This window comes from Charadrius vociferus, unplaced genomic scaffold, assembly GCF_000708025.1.
Source record: "Charadrius vociferus isolate BGI_N301 unplaced genomic scaffold, ASM70802v2 scaffold838, whole genome shotgun sequence".
Taxonomy (NCBI): Eukaryota; Metazoa; Chordata; class Aves; order Charadriiformes; family Charadriidae; genus Charadrius; species Charadrius vociferus.
Genome location: NW_009649487.1, coordinates 579,200 through 596,858, shown reverse-complemented (window position 1 = coordinate 596,858; position 17,659 = coordinate 579,200). Strand labels below are relative to the sequence as shown.

The 17,659-nt window shown below is 47.2% G+C and overlaps 1 protein-coding gene across 4 annotated transcripts in view; it reads left to right on the top strand.

Moving 5' to 3' along the window:
* Positions 1-17,659, top strand: part of PAX7 (paired box 7) — a 101,566-nt gene that overhangs the window by 73,844 nt on the left and 10,063 nt on the right. The window contains exon 8 of one of the 4 annotated variants that reach the window (XM_009889976.1): positions 16,083-16,148. The exons of the other annotated variants lie outside the window; for them this stretch is intronic. Within the exon in view, the coding sequence (XP_009888278.1) occupies positions 16,083-16,148 (66 nt within the window). The remainder of the gene's footprint in view (positions 1-16,082; positions 16,149-17,659) is intronic. 4 annotated transcript variants of the gene reach the window in all.

Sequence of the window (17,659 nt, the reverse complement as noted above, 5' to 3'; positions counted from 1 at the left end):
CACAGGGGGTTGTTTTGGGGTCGGAATTCACCCACCCAACCAGTGCAGAGCTGAAACAGGGATGTCCGAGTGGCCCACGCCGGTGGGAAATCTCACCACGACTCTTGCTTCAGTGCAAAGCTTGGTTTGGAACCCACTGATGCGTGGGGCCAAGCCTGGATTGAGGCAGGCCCTGTGGGGTGCTCACCTGTTAGTTTTGGGGAAATATCTGCACTGCTGCATGCCCCACACCTCCCTCTGCCTGGTGGGGGGATGCTCCCGATGGGGAATGGGAAAGAGGGAAAGCAAAGGCTGCTGTTGTCTCTTTCCTCTGAGATCCGGAGCAGCAGAGAGAGCCCATCACAGCTTCCTCTCTCTCTGTCTCTCTCCCAGCTTTTCTTCTCCCTCTCCCTTCCCTTCTTCCTCCCTCTCCTCTCTCCTTCCATTTGATGTGGAGGAGAGCTGTCTGCCACTCGCGCGTCTGTACCGAGAAGGGATCAGAAGTTTCAGCGAGCGCTCGGCGCCTCTCCTTTGATCCATGTCCTGAGGCCTGCTTGACAGCGAAAAAAAGCATGGAGACAAAACGACTCAGTCAAAGTGATTCCTGACAACTGTCTCCATGAGATAAGGAGGCTCTCTGTGTCTTGGTTTTTTTTTTTTTTTTTTTTTTAATACCGCCTCTCCGTTTCCATAAGAAGCGGAGTCACTTTAAACGAGAAGAGCCAGCCAACAGCCAAGCTGCACAGAGAACAGCCGAGCAGAGAGCGCCTGGCTGAGCTTTATCGTGTTTCCTGTCTCCCTTTCCATTCCTTTCCCCCTTTTTTTTTATTTTTTATTTAATAAAAAAACCCTTCATTTTCCCATTTTTCTTTCCCTCCTTTCTACATGCTGCGTTACCCTGCCGCCTTACCCCAATGCCGCCTCTAATTATGCAGTTGCAGAGAAAGCCCAGCGCATTTGCAGGTGGCCAGGACATTATTCAGCTCAATCCCAACCACAGGGAAATGCCTGCCTTCCCCGCAAGGGGCTGGGGGGAGAGAGAAAGCCCCGTACGTTATCTGACAATAACCAATCCTTTTAGGGATCGGCAGCAGGCCTCATTAATAGCAAGGCATTATGCACCGCTGGCCACTTAAGTGGTCCTTAGAGCTGTTCCCCTGCTGCTGAGCCCCAGATTTTTTTATTATTGTTTTATTTTTCTTGCCTAGTTCATGTCACTTACGCATGGAAGTGTCCCCCTCCTTTCCCTTCTCGCCTCTGGGTTGCTTGCAGGAATGAGTTTGCAAGGGCTCAGCGATGCTAATCCTCACTGGAGGATGCAGGACTTGGCGTGCGTGTTGGCACATGGGGGAGCAGGATACACGCCTTGGAAGGGGCCTGTGCTTGCAGCTGGGCTGTCGGGGGGGTCCCCAAACACATGGGCTCCTTCCAGGACAAACACGATGCGAAAGGGACAGGGAGGTGGCCTCATAGACTGCGATGCTGAAGGCAACCTGGCTTGGACACACGAGACAGGACCGCTTAATCCAGGCGAGGAGCTGGGGGAAAGCAGACGTGGCTTGGCTCACCGTGCTCCTGTGCTTCCCCATCCTCACCTTCGTAAAGCTGGAGAGGACTTGGGGACTGCCTGAGGTGACAAAACTTGGCCTTAGGAGCGGGCCTAGAGAGGGGCAGGTGGCTTAGTGATCCCTGGCAGGGTGAGAGACCAGCCCTGTGCTTTGGCTGGCTGAGGTGACGGGGACAGGGATCAGAGTTTGTCCCAGCGATGCAGAACCTCTTTGCCAGGGAGTTCCTCTTCCCCTCTGCTCGCCGTAATTAGGCTATTGTTGTAGCGTCTGCTCCGAAGTCAAACTCCATTAGCATGCAGGATGGGGGGTGGAGGGGAGCGAGAGGGGACACACGGAGGAAGAGATTCCCTTCCCCCCAGAACTGCGCTGTGCTGCGCTGATAAACAGTAAATATCGGGGAACAGGATTTCCACATTATCTGAGCGCGGCAGAAAATCAAAATTTCAGTCTAAATCCGAGGAGACGAGGCTCATAAGCTCCTCCAGCTGATACAGACGCCGAGCCCAGCCGGCAAGGCTCAGGAGGCACAAAATAACATTTTTTTTTGTAAAAAAATAAAAAGGCGGGGGGGGAGAAGAAAAGAAAGAAGAAAGAATGAACGAGGTGGGGGGAAGCAAGAAATATTTGGGGGCTGACTGCAAGAAGGGGAGAAGAAGAGGTGGTGCAAAGCAGAGCATTGTCTGATGTTGCAACCCTTTTCTGATGAGGAAATAAAACCCCCGGTGTATTGGGGAGGGGGTTGGACACTGCCCATCCAATGAACTTTCCGATCGGTGGCTCTGGCTCAGCAGAGTGTTGCTTGGGGATCGACCTGTAGGACACTAACAGCTGCTGAAGGATGATGGCAAACCTTTAATTAGTGATTAGAGTGCGCAGCTGAGCACAAATCCAGCCCCGAATTAGGAGCCACATGGGGTCTCCCCGACCCTAAAAGCCAACACCGGATTCAGCAGCTCTGTCAGGAGCATAGGTCTGCCAGCTCTAATGAAGCTCTGGGCCACGCGTGCTGCTAATAGCATCTCCGTGCCCTGCTCCGGCCCGGCAAACAGGGCAGGAGCCATCCCGGGTGGGCACCAACTCCTGCCGTGGGACTCGCGTGTTGCAGCTAGGATGAGGCGATGCCGAGGTTGTCTGGGAACCAATTCTCGATGGGGCACAGGGCTCCCTAAAATGAGCAGCAGTGGTGAAAGCAGGTCAGTGATGCAGGAGAGCTGGGCTGGAGGTGGTCACTGGTATTGCAGTGAAAAAGGGACATGGTTCTGCCTGCTTCTAAAGGAATTTGTTCCTTTTTAGTTTGTGGCGTGGTTTCACGGTGCTTTCTGCTCTCCTAGGGAGCAAGGTGGTTTCAGCACCAGATAGGGCTGGTATTCCTAGGGCATTCAGTTTAGCTACTTGCTGCATCCCAGACATTTTTGCATCCTTGGCTGGATCCATGCTCTGTTTCTTGATCTTGCCTACATATGAGGCTCCATAATAGCATTGCTCGGTGCAGAATCTGTAGCTCCAGGTTTTTAGCCCAAGGGTATGCACATTTCTGTACAACACCAGAAGCTTTGAGCTCTCCCTGGGGCTTTTAGTCATCGTTGCTTGGAGCAATGGAGAAAAAAACCCCAGGGACCAGTTGCAGAAAATGTTTTCTTGGTTTCTGTAGCAGCCACTTCTGTCCCTGTGCTCCCATCCCTAGGCCACAGGCTCATTATAACTCAGAAAGCAAATAAATTCCTCGCTCTGAGCTGCTTCCTTAGCTCTCAGTCTCTGCCCAGCTCCCATGAATGTCCATTCCCTTTCCCTACCTCATTTCAATGCTCATCTACAAAGTGGCATCTTTAATGCGAAGAATTTTAGGGTCTATGTTCCAGCTCCAGGGGACATTGGTGGAACTGAACCCCCAGTATTTAGGTTTCTCGCAGGCAAGACTTAAGGCGCTCAGTAACTTCAATGCTTGAGTGACTTCTGCTGCCAAGGAAATGAGGGGCTTTTATTTCAGATGAGGAGGAAGAGAGTGTAACAGATGCCTGTTGGAAACATCAGAGGCTTTTGTACTGGCAAACTGACTTGCCCTTATTAAAGCATGGGAACTTATAGGATGTCCCAACCTCTTTGCACTGTTGGCTCAGATCTTGTTCTGTAGTGTTCTCTCTTCTCTTCAGTATTGCAGTAGGTGGAGAAGGCTGGTTTTCCTGAAGTATTTGTCCTTTCCTTTGTCACAACTGTTTACACAGACACTCCAGAAGTCCTAAAACTGAAAATTTGAAAGTCAGAACTAGGGTGGCATCTTTCTGATCACATCATCTGGGTCTGAGGTCAATGCTACCAGAGAGGCCAAGCCATTTTACATCAGCTTAGAATCTGTTCATGCATTTTAAAAAGCAAGTGCCTCACATCTCTTTAAAAATTAAGATCTTAATCCTGTACCTTAAGATTGGTATTTCAAAATCCCGTGGCATGCATGCAGGGCTTTCTGCTGCTGTTCAGCAGAGTTAGCATTGCCTTAGGTTTCACTGTTTGAATGAACGTCAGCACAGAGTTTTGGCCTCCATTAACTACAAGAAAGGATGATTTAACACTGAAACGTGCTGGACTGCTAATCAGCACGCACTGATGTATCAAATATATCTCACCCAACACAAACCCCATCCGGGGGATATACAGAAAGTCATGGGGATATTTCACTCTAAATATCTCCAGTGTCTTTTACCATCCAGCCTCTTTTACCTACAGCACTGAGCCTCAGACCACTCTTGCTCTTAGCCTGTTGGCCAACCCATTGTGTGCTCTGTTTTTTCCCATCACGTCCACGTCATTACACCAGCTCTCCAGCTACATTCTCCCAGCTGTGCCAGAAGATTGCCAGTCTCCCCATCAGCTACGGCCTCTTCCTCCTTCCCCCACTGCTTGTAACCCAGCTCCCGTGTCTCTCCTTGCCTGCTCCCCTTGCTTTATTTCACCCTGGGTCTCAGAGCTGCGGTCCCTCCAAGAAGGTTTCTCAAACCACTCGAGCAGCAGGCTTGTCTGGAGGGCGAGAGGTCAAGCACTAGCAAGTGTTTCCGTTTAGTTCCAGATACCAGCCTGACAGGTGGGTGCCTCTTGATTAATTCCCAGCTCCCCTAAATGCTCCCGTCATCATGTGCTGTGGTCCTGTTCAAACCTAGGCAAGGTTGGGGGGGGAAGAGGAGAATATTGGAATGCATTAGGCTCTCTCTATTCAGGCTCTTGCAACAGGACTGTGGCCTGGAACAGTTGCAGATCTTCACCTCCAGCACTCGTCACGCTGATGGTACTTTCAAGTAAAGATGCGTACTTAGAAAATACAGCCAGAAACCTTCAAAGGCCCCAGTTCTCCTAGCTTGGCTGCTTTGGTGTGGTTCTGAACTAACCGCGTCGTCTTGCTAATCTACAGTGATGCAAATGTCCAGCTGAGGTCGATACAGTCCAGGAAAATAAGGATTTGGGATCAAGGGAGCATCCTCATCATCTGAGTTGACTTGAGCCTTTGGAGGTGGGCTCTGACGAGGTTTGTGAGCTCTGTGTGGTGCAAAGTCTGGCTGCTGCTAAGTGTGTCAGTCAGCTTGTGTTGGTTCCTGACCACTAACAACTCTGGTAGCATGGTTTCGGTAATCTTGAAGGCAGCATAGTCACGCTGTGGTGATTCTCCGTTTCAGACTGTCATCATTTAAAGGTAACAAAGAGAGAATATCACCCAAATTCATTCCTCTTAACTAACACACTTCCATTAGGGGCTCAGTCATCTTACGTGCTCTATATGATGAGTGCAGAGAGACAGGGATCTTCAGAAAATGAGTCAGACCTCAGAAAAGGTGAATCACTCTTTGTTGATGCCATGGACTATGGAGATACTTATTTTGTCTTTATTGGAACGAGTCTTTTGCTAGAGTCCAAGTCAAAGGAGTTATCGTTCCCTTTTTCTCTCTCTCATTCCATCTTTCACACACACAGGTTTATAACTCTCTCCAGAAACGCTGGAAATCTCACCAGAACATCTCTGCACACATCCACGCTGGAGAAATTCCCAAGGTTTATGTAGCTGAGTGAATTTCAGAGAGTAACTGGGTAAATCCCATTACCCCGTTAATGCTCTGGAAGGTCCTGCCGAAAGTTTCAGTAGAAGAGCTCAAGAGAGGGAAGGTGATTTAATGTTTGTGGCAGCAGAGGACTGGAAGTCATGAGACTCCTGTCCCCTGCTGCTAACTTGCAGGGTTGCCCGACCCTGGCAAACTGCTTACTCTTGTCTGCAGTGGTTTCCCCATCCATGTAACAGGGAGAGTTAGTGCGGATCCGCCATGCAGGAATGTTTTTTTTCAGAGGGCTACAAAATACAGTGAAGAGCAGGGAAGGACAAATCCGGCATCCTATAGGTGTTACAACCTCATGAGCAGCAAAGCATCCAGCAGTGCTGAGGTCCTAGGGAAGCAGCCAATGCCTGAGCACTATTTTTTTTTTTTATTTAAAAAAAACTCTCAACTTATTAAAATTTTGCTGGGCTGTATCTCTTGCTTATTCAAATACTGCCAATTTCCGTGGATCTCATATCAGCTCCCAGCATCTCTCAGCCTCAGTGCTTGGGTTATATGGGAAGAGAGAGAGAGAGGGGAAAAAAAACTGCAAGCAAAATAAAAGCCGCTATCTGACAGAATCTCTCCTGGGGATCTCAGTTATTAAAAAAAAAAAAAAAAAAAAGGAATCATTTTTCTCTTAGCTGGTGTTTGTTGAACGTGCAGGAGCCATAGGCAAATTTTTGCTAATTTTGTGCATGCTTTTATCATACTGGTGATTCACTGGCAGCTTTATCCTCCGATAAGTGGATTAGTTGTTGAGCTAAACAAAAAGGTGTTTGACAACCAGGAAGCTCTAAAGAACATATTTGTTTTCCAAATAATGGAGCTGTGTTTGTTGCTCAGTGCAGTGTGGGGTGTTGTTGTGAATTTCATTAGCCGAAAGGAAAGGCCTCAAAGCTTTTCTCCCTTACACAAGGCTGTGGTTCAGTAGGAACGTCTCCCTCCTATCAATGGCAGGTTATTTTTTTTTTTTTTTATTTGCTTTGGTCTAGTGGTTTGGCCCCGGAGTGATGCTGATTAGGGAGTGGCTAATAAGCTGTGTCGGTGTGAGAGCATGGCATCTTTTGGCAGCGGGGCCGGGCACACGCCAGCTTCATTTCGGAGTAAGCATCACAGGTCTGCTAGATGGTGAGCAGAGCCCTTTGGCTCACAATTAGACCCGGACTTGTAGGGCTGGGAGCTAAACTGAGGGCACAGAGAGATAAATTGACCGAGTGGAAGAGAATAGGGCTAAAATAATGAGCTTAACTTTATCTAATTTTCATCATAATATCTGAGCATCTCATCATCCTGGGATGTGTTTCTCCTCACGGTACCACGGGAAAGGTTATCATCTCCAAGGCCAAGAATGGAGGCACAGGGGTTTTATCCTGCTTAAATGTAAGGTAGGAACCCGAGACTCTGTCAAGGCCCTTTGCTAGCCCAAAAGGCCTTCTCTGTAAAAGTGCTCTGTATTTAGTAATTCCATATTTGTATGCATTTGTATGTTTATTTTCAGTCCTTTAGAATCCTTCCTTCCTCCGCCCCCCACTCAGACGCCCGCAGCCCTTTGGCCTTATTAGCCGAGTGCCTGGGAGATGATGGGAAGCTTTCCCTCGGGGCTGCCAAGAGCTTGGTGACAATCAGAATGGTGACAAGCTCTGCCTAGTGCAGTGGGTCCTCTCCGACGTAGACCGTAAGCACATTCCTCATGAGGATCAAGAACAGGGCACTTTCCTGGCCTCTCACTATTTTCAGCTCAGGGGATTTCCTTAAGAAAGGTGTTTTTTCTGGTAATCCTTAGTGGACCTTTCTTCCAAGTACTTATCCAGTCTCCTCTTCAGTCCACGCAGCTTAGCATCCATTGCTTCTTGTGGCAAGGAGTCCCACAGGTTGACTCTCCACCGGGTGAAGCACTGCTTCATTTACTTTGGATTTCACCCCTACTACGTTCATTCGAGAGCTCCTACTGGCAGTGACAGTGAATAGTCGATTGATATTCCCCCCCTCTGTGTCATTTGTGATTTCTTAGGCTGCCATCGGATCCCCAGAGCCTGGGGAACCAGGGAAGGCGCTCGCTGATTCCAGCCCACCTTCACCGGCAATGCTGAGGTGCGGTAGCTTTTTTTCCCCCCTTGCTTGGGCCGTGGTGGTTTCACAGTGAGGCCCTTAGAAGGAACGATGTGGGTTTGTAGAAGTGCATTTTGTGCTTGGGCAAGGGTTGGAGGCACCAGCTCAGGCTTATAAATCTCTGTGGATGCTACTGATAGCAGTGGGATATGCGTCTCCTGTGGAAATGAAGCATCGTTTTGCATCCTGATGCCAAACCGTGTGTTCTCTGGTGTCCTTTTGAAATATAGACAACCTTGGTGATAAGAAGAACATAATCCCAGGGCTTGAAACAGATAGCTCCATCCCTCCTGACATTTTTAGGAGCCCACAGAGATGGAAGGATAGTCAGCCACGCCATTCCCATCCCCTCAGCTTTGCTCACGCAACAGCCAGACGTGAATCCAGTAAAGCGTGTTTTCCCCTGGCAAGGGGCTAAAAGCAATGTACTTTTCCCCGACAGCCGACAGCAGCCCCTGGCTGAGAGAGTGATATGAAGAGGGAGCGAACGCGGTGCCATGAGAAAGGGGGGAGGGCTGTGAACAGATCTGCAGTCGCTAGCAATTGCTCTCTCAGCCCTGGCATAGATGAAACGAGGGGAGGGAGGGAAGAAAGGGGGGAAAACGGCAGTCGAAGAGCGAAAGGTCCCCAGCTGGCTGTTAGTGGCATCTGCACTCAGAGTACAGACTCCAGCTGAGAGCTATTTCACTATTTATTTACATGTAATTATTGCTATGAGGTGCAGATATTAACACTGTCAAGAGCAATTTGCCCTGACATTTTTCACTTGCTCTGTTCCCTGACGTTTTGGGTTTGGTGGGATTTTTTTTTTCTCTCTCTCTCTCTCTTCGTCGCACTGCTTCAGTTTTGGCAGCGCAGGGACCAGGCTTTTTAATCCAGCGCCCTTCGCAACTCATTAAACTTTGAAATTTAATTTTGTCCGGAGAGGAGCCAGGGCGCAGGGAGCATCTCCCACCCCCCTCTCCCCACGCTCTCGCACCCGCCACCCATCTACAGCAGTTCAAGCATTTCCACTCTAAACAAACCAAATTTACCGGTTGCCGCGTTTTCAATTGGAATGCAATCTCCAGCATTAACCTTTGCTTTCGACGCTGCATTTAAAACACACAGAAAGGTGCCCAACCGTTTATTAGGGGGAGAATTTGAAAGTGCACGTAGAGCAAGCAAATGCAGAGCAAATATTTTTTGAACCAGTGCCCACACCAGCATAGAAATCGCAACCCATTTCAAAAGGTGGGTCAGGACCAGTGACTGTTTCCTACTTCTTTAGGCCCCGTTTTTTTCCCCTTCTCTTCCCTTCACTCTGCTCTTGCCTAAACCATCTGATTTCAATAGCTGGTGACACTTTAAATTAAGACTTCCGGCCTACGCTCAAGCCCTGATTTAATGAGACAGTTGTTGTATGTCATCTAATAAATACCAATTGTGCATTAGAACTTATTTGCCAAGCAGGAGCAGTGACGTGACAGGCACAACTCACCGCAGCCTGCTATTTTTCTCAGCCAATATGGTGCTTGTAATCATTTAGCATTTGTTTAATACACAATAGACCATATTCCTCCCCGGCAGAGCTCAATGATTCCCACTCATGTTCTGTAAACCAGGAGGAAAAAGCCAGGTGTGTATGAGAGTCTGAAGGACTGTGTGCCACGGTGTGTGTGGGTTGTGTTTATGGACAGAGTAGACACTGAGTACTTCTTCAGTGCCTGTGCATGGTGGATTTTGGGAAGGGATTAATCGATAATTTCCATTCCTCCCTTTTATCTGCAGCACCTTAGGCTCTTTTCTTTTCATTCTTTGGGTTGGACCAGACTTGGTTTCCACTCTGTGCAGGAGACTGTGCAGGAGAAGAGATTCAGGAATCTGGTGCCTTTCCCCTCTTTCTTTTTCTTCTAGGTTCGCATTCTTGGGATGGGAGTAGAAAGAGAGCCAGGCCCAAGGGGAGATTTCCAGTCTCCAGATCTGAAATATCCAGTGTTTTGGGGCTTTTGGATTTTGTTTCTTTTTTTTTTTTTGGTGTGTGTGCAGGGTCTCGTGCAGTGGGACATGCCTCTTGACTGCAGCACTTCTGCGTCATTGCAACACAAATAAACAGCAATAGGAGTGGCTTCAGTTATAAATCACCGAGTGCTGTGGTGTATCTGTAACATGCGCACCCTGCAGCAGAAAGGATAACTGAGATCACTACGGGTGAAGGGACAGGTTGCTGGGACGTTTTGTAAAGAGCAAAATGGTTTCATTTCATTCAACTGTCTCTGGAGAGTTTATTTTTCTCTCTTTATAAACAAAGGGACAAAAATGTTGCAACTGGACATTTTATTTTCAATATCTTTTTGTTACAAATTGCAGTGGTTTACTTCATTTTGATCTTTCGATCAAAAGTTTGTGTCTGCACTTGCGTCCCTCACCCATTTCTTTTCCATTTTCATTTATGCTATTTGAAAGGCTTTCTTTCATCAAAAAGAAAATGTTTATCTTTTTCATAATATTTATTCATCGCCTGTCGACCCTTTGTAAACCTTTTATAGAGGGACCTGTAATATAATGCAGAAGCTTAGTAGTATTTTCATTACTGCAGGCCGCCTGTTTCAACGTGATCAGAGCTCAGCGTGGAAACTCAACATTTTCTATTCTTAGCTCTTTCTCCCCATGCCTCTCTACCCATCAACTTTTTTGTGCGTGGCAGTGAAACAGAGCAGGTAAAACTGTTCCCACCTTTGTAAAACTTTCTTATATCTTCCAGGTAAAGGCTTATGGATACACTAAACAGCATCATATGGCGCTAATGTTTTGAAGTTCCCCTCATTTCTGTGCTTAACTTATTACAAGGCTGTCTGGAATGAGGACATCAACCTTGGCTTTGGGATGTCCAAATTCCTGCTCCCTCATAAACTTCTGCGCCGTCTCAAGTTTTAGCCTTTATTGGGCTCACTTTTCCACTTGTAAGGTGAGAGGTGGCAGCCCTGCTCTGCCAAGTGTTGACGATAAATACATTACAGCAGGTCACAGAAATCTTTGAAGAAAAAAGAATGTTGCAGAAATAAGACACATTTGTGCTTTTTACATAGGTGTGACTGTGGATAGCATGTTTTCTGTCCCGCTGCTCTCTCGGGGGGTGTCTGAGGGGTCGGGATGCTCAGCTCTTGCTGGAGTTCAGGGGGTCGGCTCTCTGATGCAGAAAGCTCCAGACTCCCAGGCCTTTTTGTGTGGACAGGAGGTTTTCCTCTCCACATAATGACCAGGGGAGAATTAATCAGACGGGGGCTTTATTACCGGTGACTCAAATGCACCCACAAAGCTCAGGCACCAGCTGGTACATACGTTAACTCCAGTTTTGCTTAATCTTGCAGTTTTTCAGACAGTTTCATAGTGGGGCAGGGAGAGGAGGAGTCAGGACACGCAGATTTTCTGAGAATCTTCTAGGTGCTAACACTGACACAGTGGTCTGAACCCAGGGCAGTGCTTGGGGCAGGTAAGACCCAGGCAGTGGTCTGGTTTTTGGGTTTCAGTCTCTCTGCTTTGCCCATGGCCTCAGCCCTGCATCCTCCCACGCGCAGCACCCTTTCCCTGGGGTCCCGAACTTTCTGCCAAGGTCCCGATTCCTCTCTAAGCTGGAGGGTGCGAACCAAATGGAGGAGAGCTGTGCCCAGGGCCGCTGATCCACGCGCAGCACTGCTCTTCCCCCAGCAGTCGTGACCAGGGGTACCGGGGTGCAGCGGGAGCGGGGAGCGCGGGAGATAACCATTGATGTTGTCAATGCTGCCGGGACTTAACGTATTGTGAGATATGGCAGCTTGTTTTGCCCCTGCCCCAGCCAGTCTGTGTCCTAATCTCCATCAATTAACAAGAAACACTTTCGCCCCCTCGCTTCCCCCCCCCACTACAGACACCCACCCTGAAGCCTCGGATAAAGAGGAAAGAGCCCCCCCAGCCTCGACCCTCTCCCCCTTTACTTTCCACTAACTCAGCGCAACCAATTAGGCATCTGACACCCGTACTGGCTGACAAATTGTTTCTGTCATCTGCTTTCTGTCTTTCATTAAACGAGAGGCGGAGGGGGGAATTGAGAAGGGAGGGGGGGCTGGGAGATGTGATCTCCCATGCTTAGCGAGGCCAGATACATTAATTACAAAACGGCCATTTGCAGCATGAAAATGCATTAATTAAATTTATGCAATCATTATCTTTAAATAGTCATATCTTTAAAATAATCAGCCCTTCCTGAGTCTTCCCTCTCCTCCGCTAAGTATCTCTAATCCCTTTTCCACCATTTATCTCTGGATCAGCAGTGGCTTGTATGCTTTTAAACTTCTGCACGCAGGAGATGCCTTAAAAACTCTGCTCGAGTAATACAAGGGTGTGATACCTGCACTCTTGAAGCGGGGAGGACAGGCAAGGGGCACAACTCTACTCAGCAAGTTAGGGGATTTGCCATTTTTTGGAGGCTTTTGATCAAGATATTTTCATAAAAGAGAGCTCGTAGCTCAGCCAGGAGTTGTGGGGTTAATGTATAAAGTTCTTTGCTTGTGTTTGTACAGGAGTGCAAACTATGAGCTGTTTGACATACCCACTTAGTAAATGTATTGCTGTTTTCGTTTGGAAGAGGTTTAATTTTAATGAGGTAAGACCCTTCCCTTTGGCACAGACATAGCTTTGCCAGCAGACAGCTACCTTTCATCAGTGTATCCTTTTCTCCTTAAAAATCACTTAGTTCAAGGCAGTCAATGACGTTCATAAGAAAAGCAAGGATTTGAAGATAGGCATTTTGCTACCCTGATGCTCGAAATCGCTTCTTGGTGGCTTCGTATTATGATTCTAAAAAATATTTTAGTTTGGAGGACCTTCAGACGTAGCCAAAGTAAAATTGTGCTAGGCAAATAAGAAGGAAGTGCAGTTAAGGAGGTGTTAGCCCAGGAGCTTCTACTTTTATACTTTATTGTTCAAAGACTCCCCCTGTTTGTGATGACTACTCAAATAATAATTGCAAACTTATTCAGGTTTGTGCTGCTCCTTGGCAGACCCCAGGTGCAGGAGTGCCAAAATACCCAGGGAAGAATTAATCTCATCCCCTGCTTAAGTAAGCACCTATAACACCACAGGAAAACTCCAGTCCAAATAGCTTTTAAAGAGCTGGAGGACTCAAAGAGGGATACTTATCTAAACTCAAATCCTGTAGGGCTTTCTTATCGCTTCTGGTTAAAGATTTTGTTCTGCTCTTTGTGTGTCTGCATCGTTTTTCATAAATCCTACATGGTTTTTTTCCCTATCTGTAATGCCTAGTGGGCCAATGTCCAATTAGACAGGAGCCGACACAGTGGTATTTGGATCCAAACCTCATATTGTGTTCAGCTGGAGTCATGAGTTCAGGATTAAGGCCAGGTAGAATTTGGGTGTGGATTTGATGGTGACCGAATCCTGCCAGATTTCTCACATCTGAGAGGCAGAAATGAGCTCTGAGGTTTCAGAAATGGAAGCAGATAGTACCTCGTCCTGCACAGGAAAGTCCCCTCGACAGTCCAGGTGTCCCCAACCTTCTCTTCAAGTGATTTATGAAACTATACGCTGTTTAGATCCAGCCCAGCAGGAACTTAGTGTAAAGGTGATTACAAATAATGAATACAAAGGGCTCATTTTTCCCTGGACCTTCTCCGAGAACGGATATTTCTGGAGAGAAAGAAAAAGCCTTATTGTGGAGCAAAACAGGCAAAGAGGTTGTTGAGCTAGAACATCTTAGCTGTAAGCGTAATCCTCTATTAAAGCCAGCGTTTTCAGCAAGGATCCCCACTTTCTTCTCTTTTCTCCTATTTGTTTACACTCATGCCTCCACAGTGGATTCAGCACCTTGGTGGATACGCTCCATTATCCCCAAGTTCAGATCCCATGAGGGTTTTGGGGTTCGCATTTGGCAAAAGCAAGCAGCTCCCTGCTTTCGAAAACACCGCAGTGCTCCCTAGCAGCAGAGAGAAGTCTGAAGGAACAGCACATGGCACTATGCAGGGCTGCAAAAGGCATTTCCTTGGATTCAGGAGCTGTGATTTTCCTACAGGTGAGGGAAAAAGAGGTCCTGACTAAAAATTCATCCCTGTGGTAGCATCAGAAGATCCAAACTGAGCTGAGGTGCTCCCAGAAAGGACCACGGTCTGGGTTGTGCGTTCATTAGGATGAGCTGGAAAGAGAAACCTCACCTTAAAAAATGCACCAAGCTCCCCCCCCCCGCCCCAGGAACGCAGGGAACTGAGAGAGCAGCAAACAAGCAGCAGAGGAGCTGGCAATAGGAAGCGCTTCTGATTTTCCCTTTCTTCCATTCTTTCGCCAGCTCGAGTTATTAAGTGTTTGGTGCGAGCCTAGCTAGCCCTGCACTTGCTGAACTTATCAGGGTTATTTCATCTCCCCATGACCTCTCCGTATTTACGATAGAAACCCTGGAGGCATTGGCTTTGCTTAACTGGTGTATCTTACACTGCAGTTAAGCTGGACCTTAACTGATTACAGCCCTTGATTGATCAGAGAAAGAGGGAGGGGAAGAGAAAGAGGAGTCCTAGAGCAGATACGAAGGACTATCAGTGCACCGAGCAGCTTCGCCTGGGGCTGGGATATGCCACTCGGGGGATTCTTTGTAGTGGAGCTCCTTTCACATTTATAGAGGCTCCCCTCCACTCTCCAAAAAGAGAGAGACAGAGAGAGAAAAGCAGGCGAGGGGGGGCATGGAGCGGACTCAAAGGATCTCAGGAAATCTTGTTTCGAAGCAGTAAGTCAGCACCCGCACTCCATTACCAGTGTCCGCGGGGGGTTGTGATAGTGAGCGAGCACAGATCAGCTTAGCTGAGAAATGAAAAAAAAAAAAAGAAAAAAAAAATGAGGGAGAGAAATGGAAAGGGAGGAGGGGAAGAGGAGACCTTTCTGTGAATTTTGGTTTGTCTTTGTTAGTCTCTGCTGGCGTGGGGCTGCTGAAGAGAGGAATAACAGAAGTTTATAAACCAGTTTTAATTTCCCTGGGACTTTGCTGTGCTGTCTGATCTCCCCACCCTGCCATTATTCACGTTAGGCAGATGCACAGCCACAGATTTAGGGTTGATTTAGCAGGAAACCTTGGGGTGTGTTTGTTTATTTCTTGGTATTTTTGTCTCACCAAGACCCAAAAGCTTTTCGTTCTGCACCCGCCATCAGCATGTCTGAGCTTACCCAAGAATGGAGAAATAGGTGCAGAAGAAAAGACACCAGCCCAGCCCATCTCCAAAGCCAAACCTAACCTGAGGCCTTCTGCTGGTTTGGAAATATTTAGGAATTCTGGTGTTCTGTGGTTATGCCTTTCTGCTTTCTCATCCCAGGTGATTTTGTGAGTTCCAAAATGCCACAAGCAAGATTCATCTTCCTGCAATTAATACCCGGTGTAAAGTTGCCCAGAGATGCTCCGTATCTCAACGAAGGGATTTTTTCCACGGAAACTTTCCTTTCCGGTGTATTTACTTGGCCTTCACAGAGAAACGTATTCATGGGGAAAACAGCATCAGGGTAGAGTTTGCTTGTGGTGACTTCTGTGAATGCAGTCTCCTGCCTGGAAATTAGGGGGGTGGGGTGGCTCAGTTTGCCAACCGGCGCATTTGGGAAGCATTGGCCTTCTTTTGGTTATTCTATATAAAATGTCCTAGCAATTCCAATTTATTCAGGAAAAACAGCTCGCGCTTAGATAGTACAAGGTAAATGATGATGTCAGCAGTTAGTAAAGCACAAACTGCCCGTTTTCAGAGGGAAGATGCTCAGCAGTGCATGAAAATCAGACTCCTTTGACAGTTTCAAGATAGCAAGGCACTGGTTAGCTTTTTGGCTTAAGTGTCTCCCATTTCTGGAAGGGGTGAGCCCACGTCTCTTGATTTTGCTTGTTAGTGAAATTGATGCCCGTAGAACTGGGACCCTCCTTTACCTTAAACAGCCCGTACTATCACGGCATGTCTTTTTGTTTCCTCTCTGGTTATCCAGATTAGTAAAAACTTTGCCATCTGCTTTTATCTAAGTGATAGTAGAGTTTCGTGCCCTAATGCCGGGGATAGTGGCTCGTGTTTCTAGATCAAGCAGTTTTTCATGTAATTCCCATTCACAGTGTTGCCCCCACCCTGCCCCTCCAAATTACCCTTCTCCTGCAGGATTCCTCATAGCCCTTATTGGATGTATAACCCCACGGTGCTTCTGATTTCCTTATGCTATTTTCATTGCAAGAAGAGCCCACTCCTCTTTCCCAGACCATCCAGACTTAAGCGTTTTCTCTTACCTTTATAGCTAAGACCTTCCCATTCTTTTGTATAGCTTAGAAACTTTTCTTTAGACCTTCTCCATAATTTGTACATCTCTACAGAAGCAGGGTGCCCAAAACAAGATGCAGTGCTCCAGGTGGAACCTCACCATAGCCTTGAACAATCAGGTAATAACTTCCCATCGCCTTTTTTTCTAATCCTCCCCTTGTGCAGCCTGCATTGGTCTGCTTTGCTGCAGCTCACCATTGCATCCCCAGCTCCATCTCATCCCCAGCATCTCCCCAAGCCCTTTCCATCATGAGTGTGTGGCAGTTCTTCATCCGTCACGTGAACAGGGTCATTTTAGGACACAAACACTCATCTCCATTCCACCCGCTGTGTCCTAGACCACTCCCCTATGGCGCTGAAACATCCTTCAGATGTTTTCAGTCACTGAAAGGCATTGATGATATTTCTGGGTTTATTGTTCACTGCCAAACTGTACCACTTTTCAAGCACAGGTCCACAGTAACCGTTTCTGACCACTTTGAAGGGATCTGGTATGATCTGTCCCATACACGCCAGAAAGGATTCAGGCACGTTGTGTTCTGTTCCTGGCTCTGCTTCTGACACACTTCTTGTGGCCTTGGGAAAGGCATTTCGCTGGCCTCCATATATTTTCCAGTGGAGTGGGGAAGGTTACAAAAATGAGACATTACTGCTATACAGCAGCAGCCACGTCAGCCCTGGAGTCCTCCTGTTGCAGGAAGGACTTGTGAGATTGTGTTAGCTCTTATTCATAACACTGTTCTCTGTAGCACTGGTAACATAGAATCATAGAATCATGCTGATGGACAGATTATAAATACCTGGCTAGGTGGGTAAAGCTGGGGCAACGGAGCATCACGTTCTTTAAACTTTAACCCACAACAAAATAGAAGTAGAGAGTTAAGTCACCTGCTCGTTTATAGCAGTGTGAATCAGGACCGTGCTTGAAGTCAGTGAAGTTACCCTTCAAGAAGACTAATGTGAAGTTTGCTCCCCGGGCTCCAAAACGTAGTTGGAAGTGACAATAGATGGAAGGGACTGCAGTTACCCAGATCAGACATTTTCTAGGTGCAAGAAGTGTGAAACACTGTCTGGATCCTTGGCCTCATTGCAAAATCACATTTAATGGGTGCACATACTGGATTGGTTTGGCATATTGGGATACAATTCAGCTGGGTCTAGTGATTTAGAAAATACTCAAAATTAATTGCTTGGTTTTGTGAGTGCAGTGTGAGCGATTGCTACATAAGTCATTTTAGTCCTACCTGGGGGCATATTTGCATATATTTATCCTCCTTTCAAGTGAAGATCTTTGGAGAAACTGTATTTATCTCCTCCCAACTCTTTCTTTGGCTTTCAGTAGTCCCACAGTCACCTTTTCATTTTGTTTCCATTTAATGTATGTATAGAATAATCGACTCTTCCCACCAAGTGAAAATGAATCCACAGAGATCAAAAACATTAATATGAGGAAGGGTTGCCTTCTGCAAGAGAGAAGGAAAAGATTAGCTGAACAGGCTGCAAGATAAAGATGGAAAAGATTAAGCTGGGTCCCTACCAAGTAGCTGAGAACAGTCTTGAAGGACAGAGCACGACCCACCCAGAGCAGAAGCTGAATCGACCGCAAATGGCAGAGAGACCAAGCCCTCAT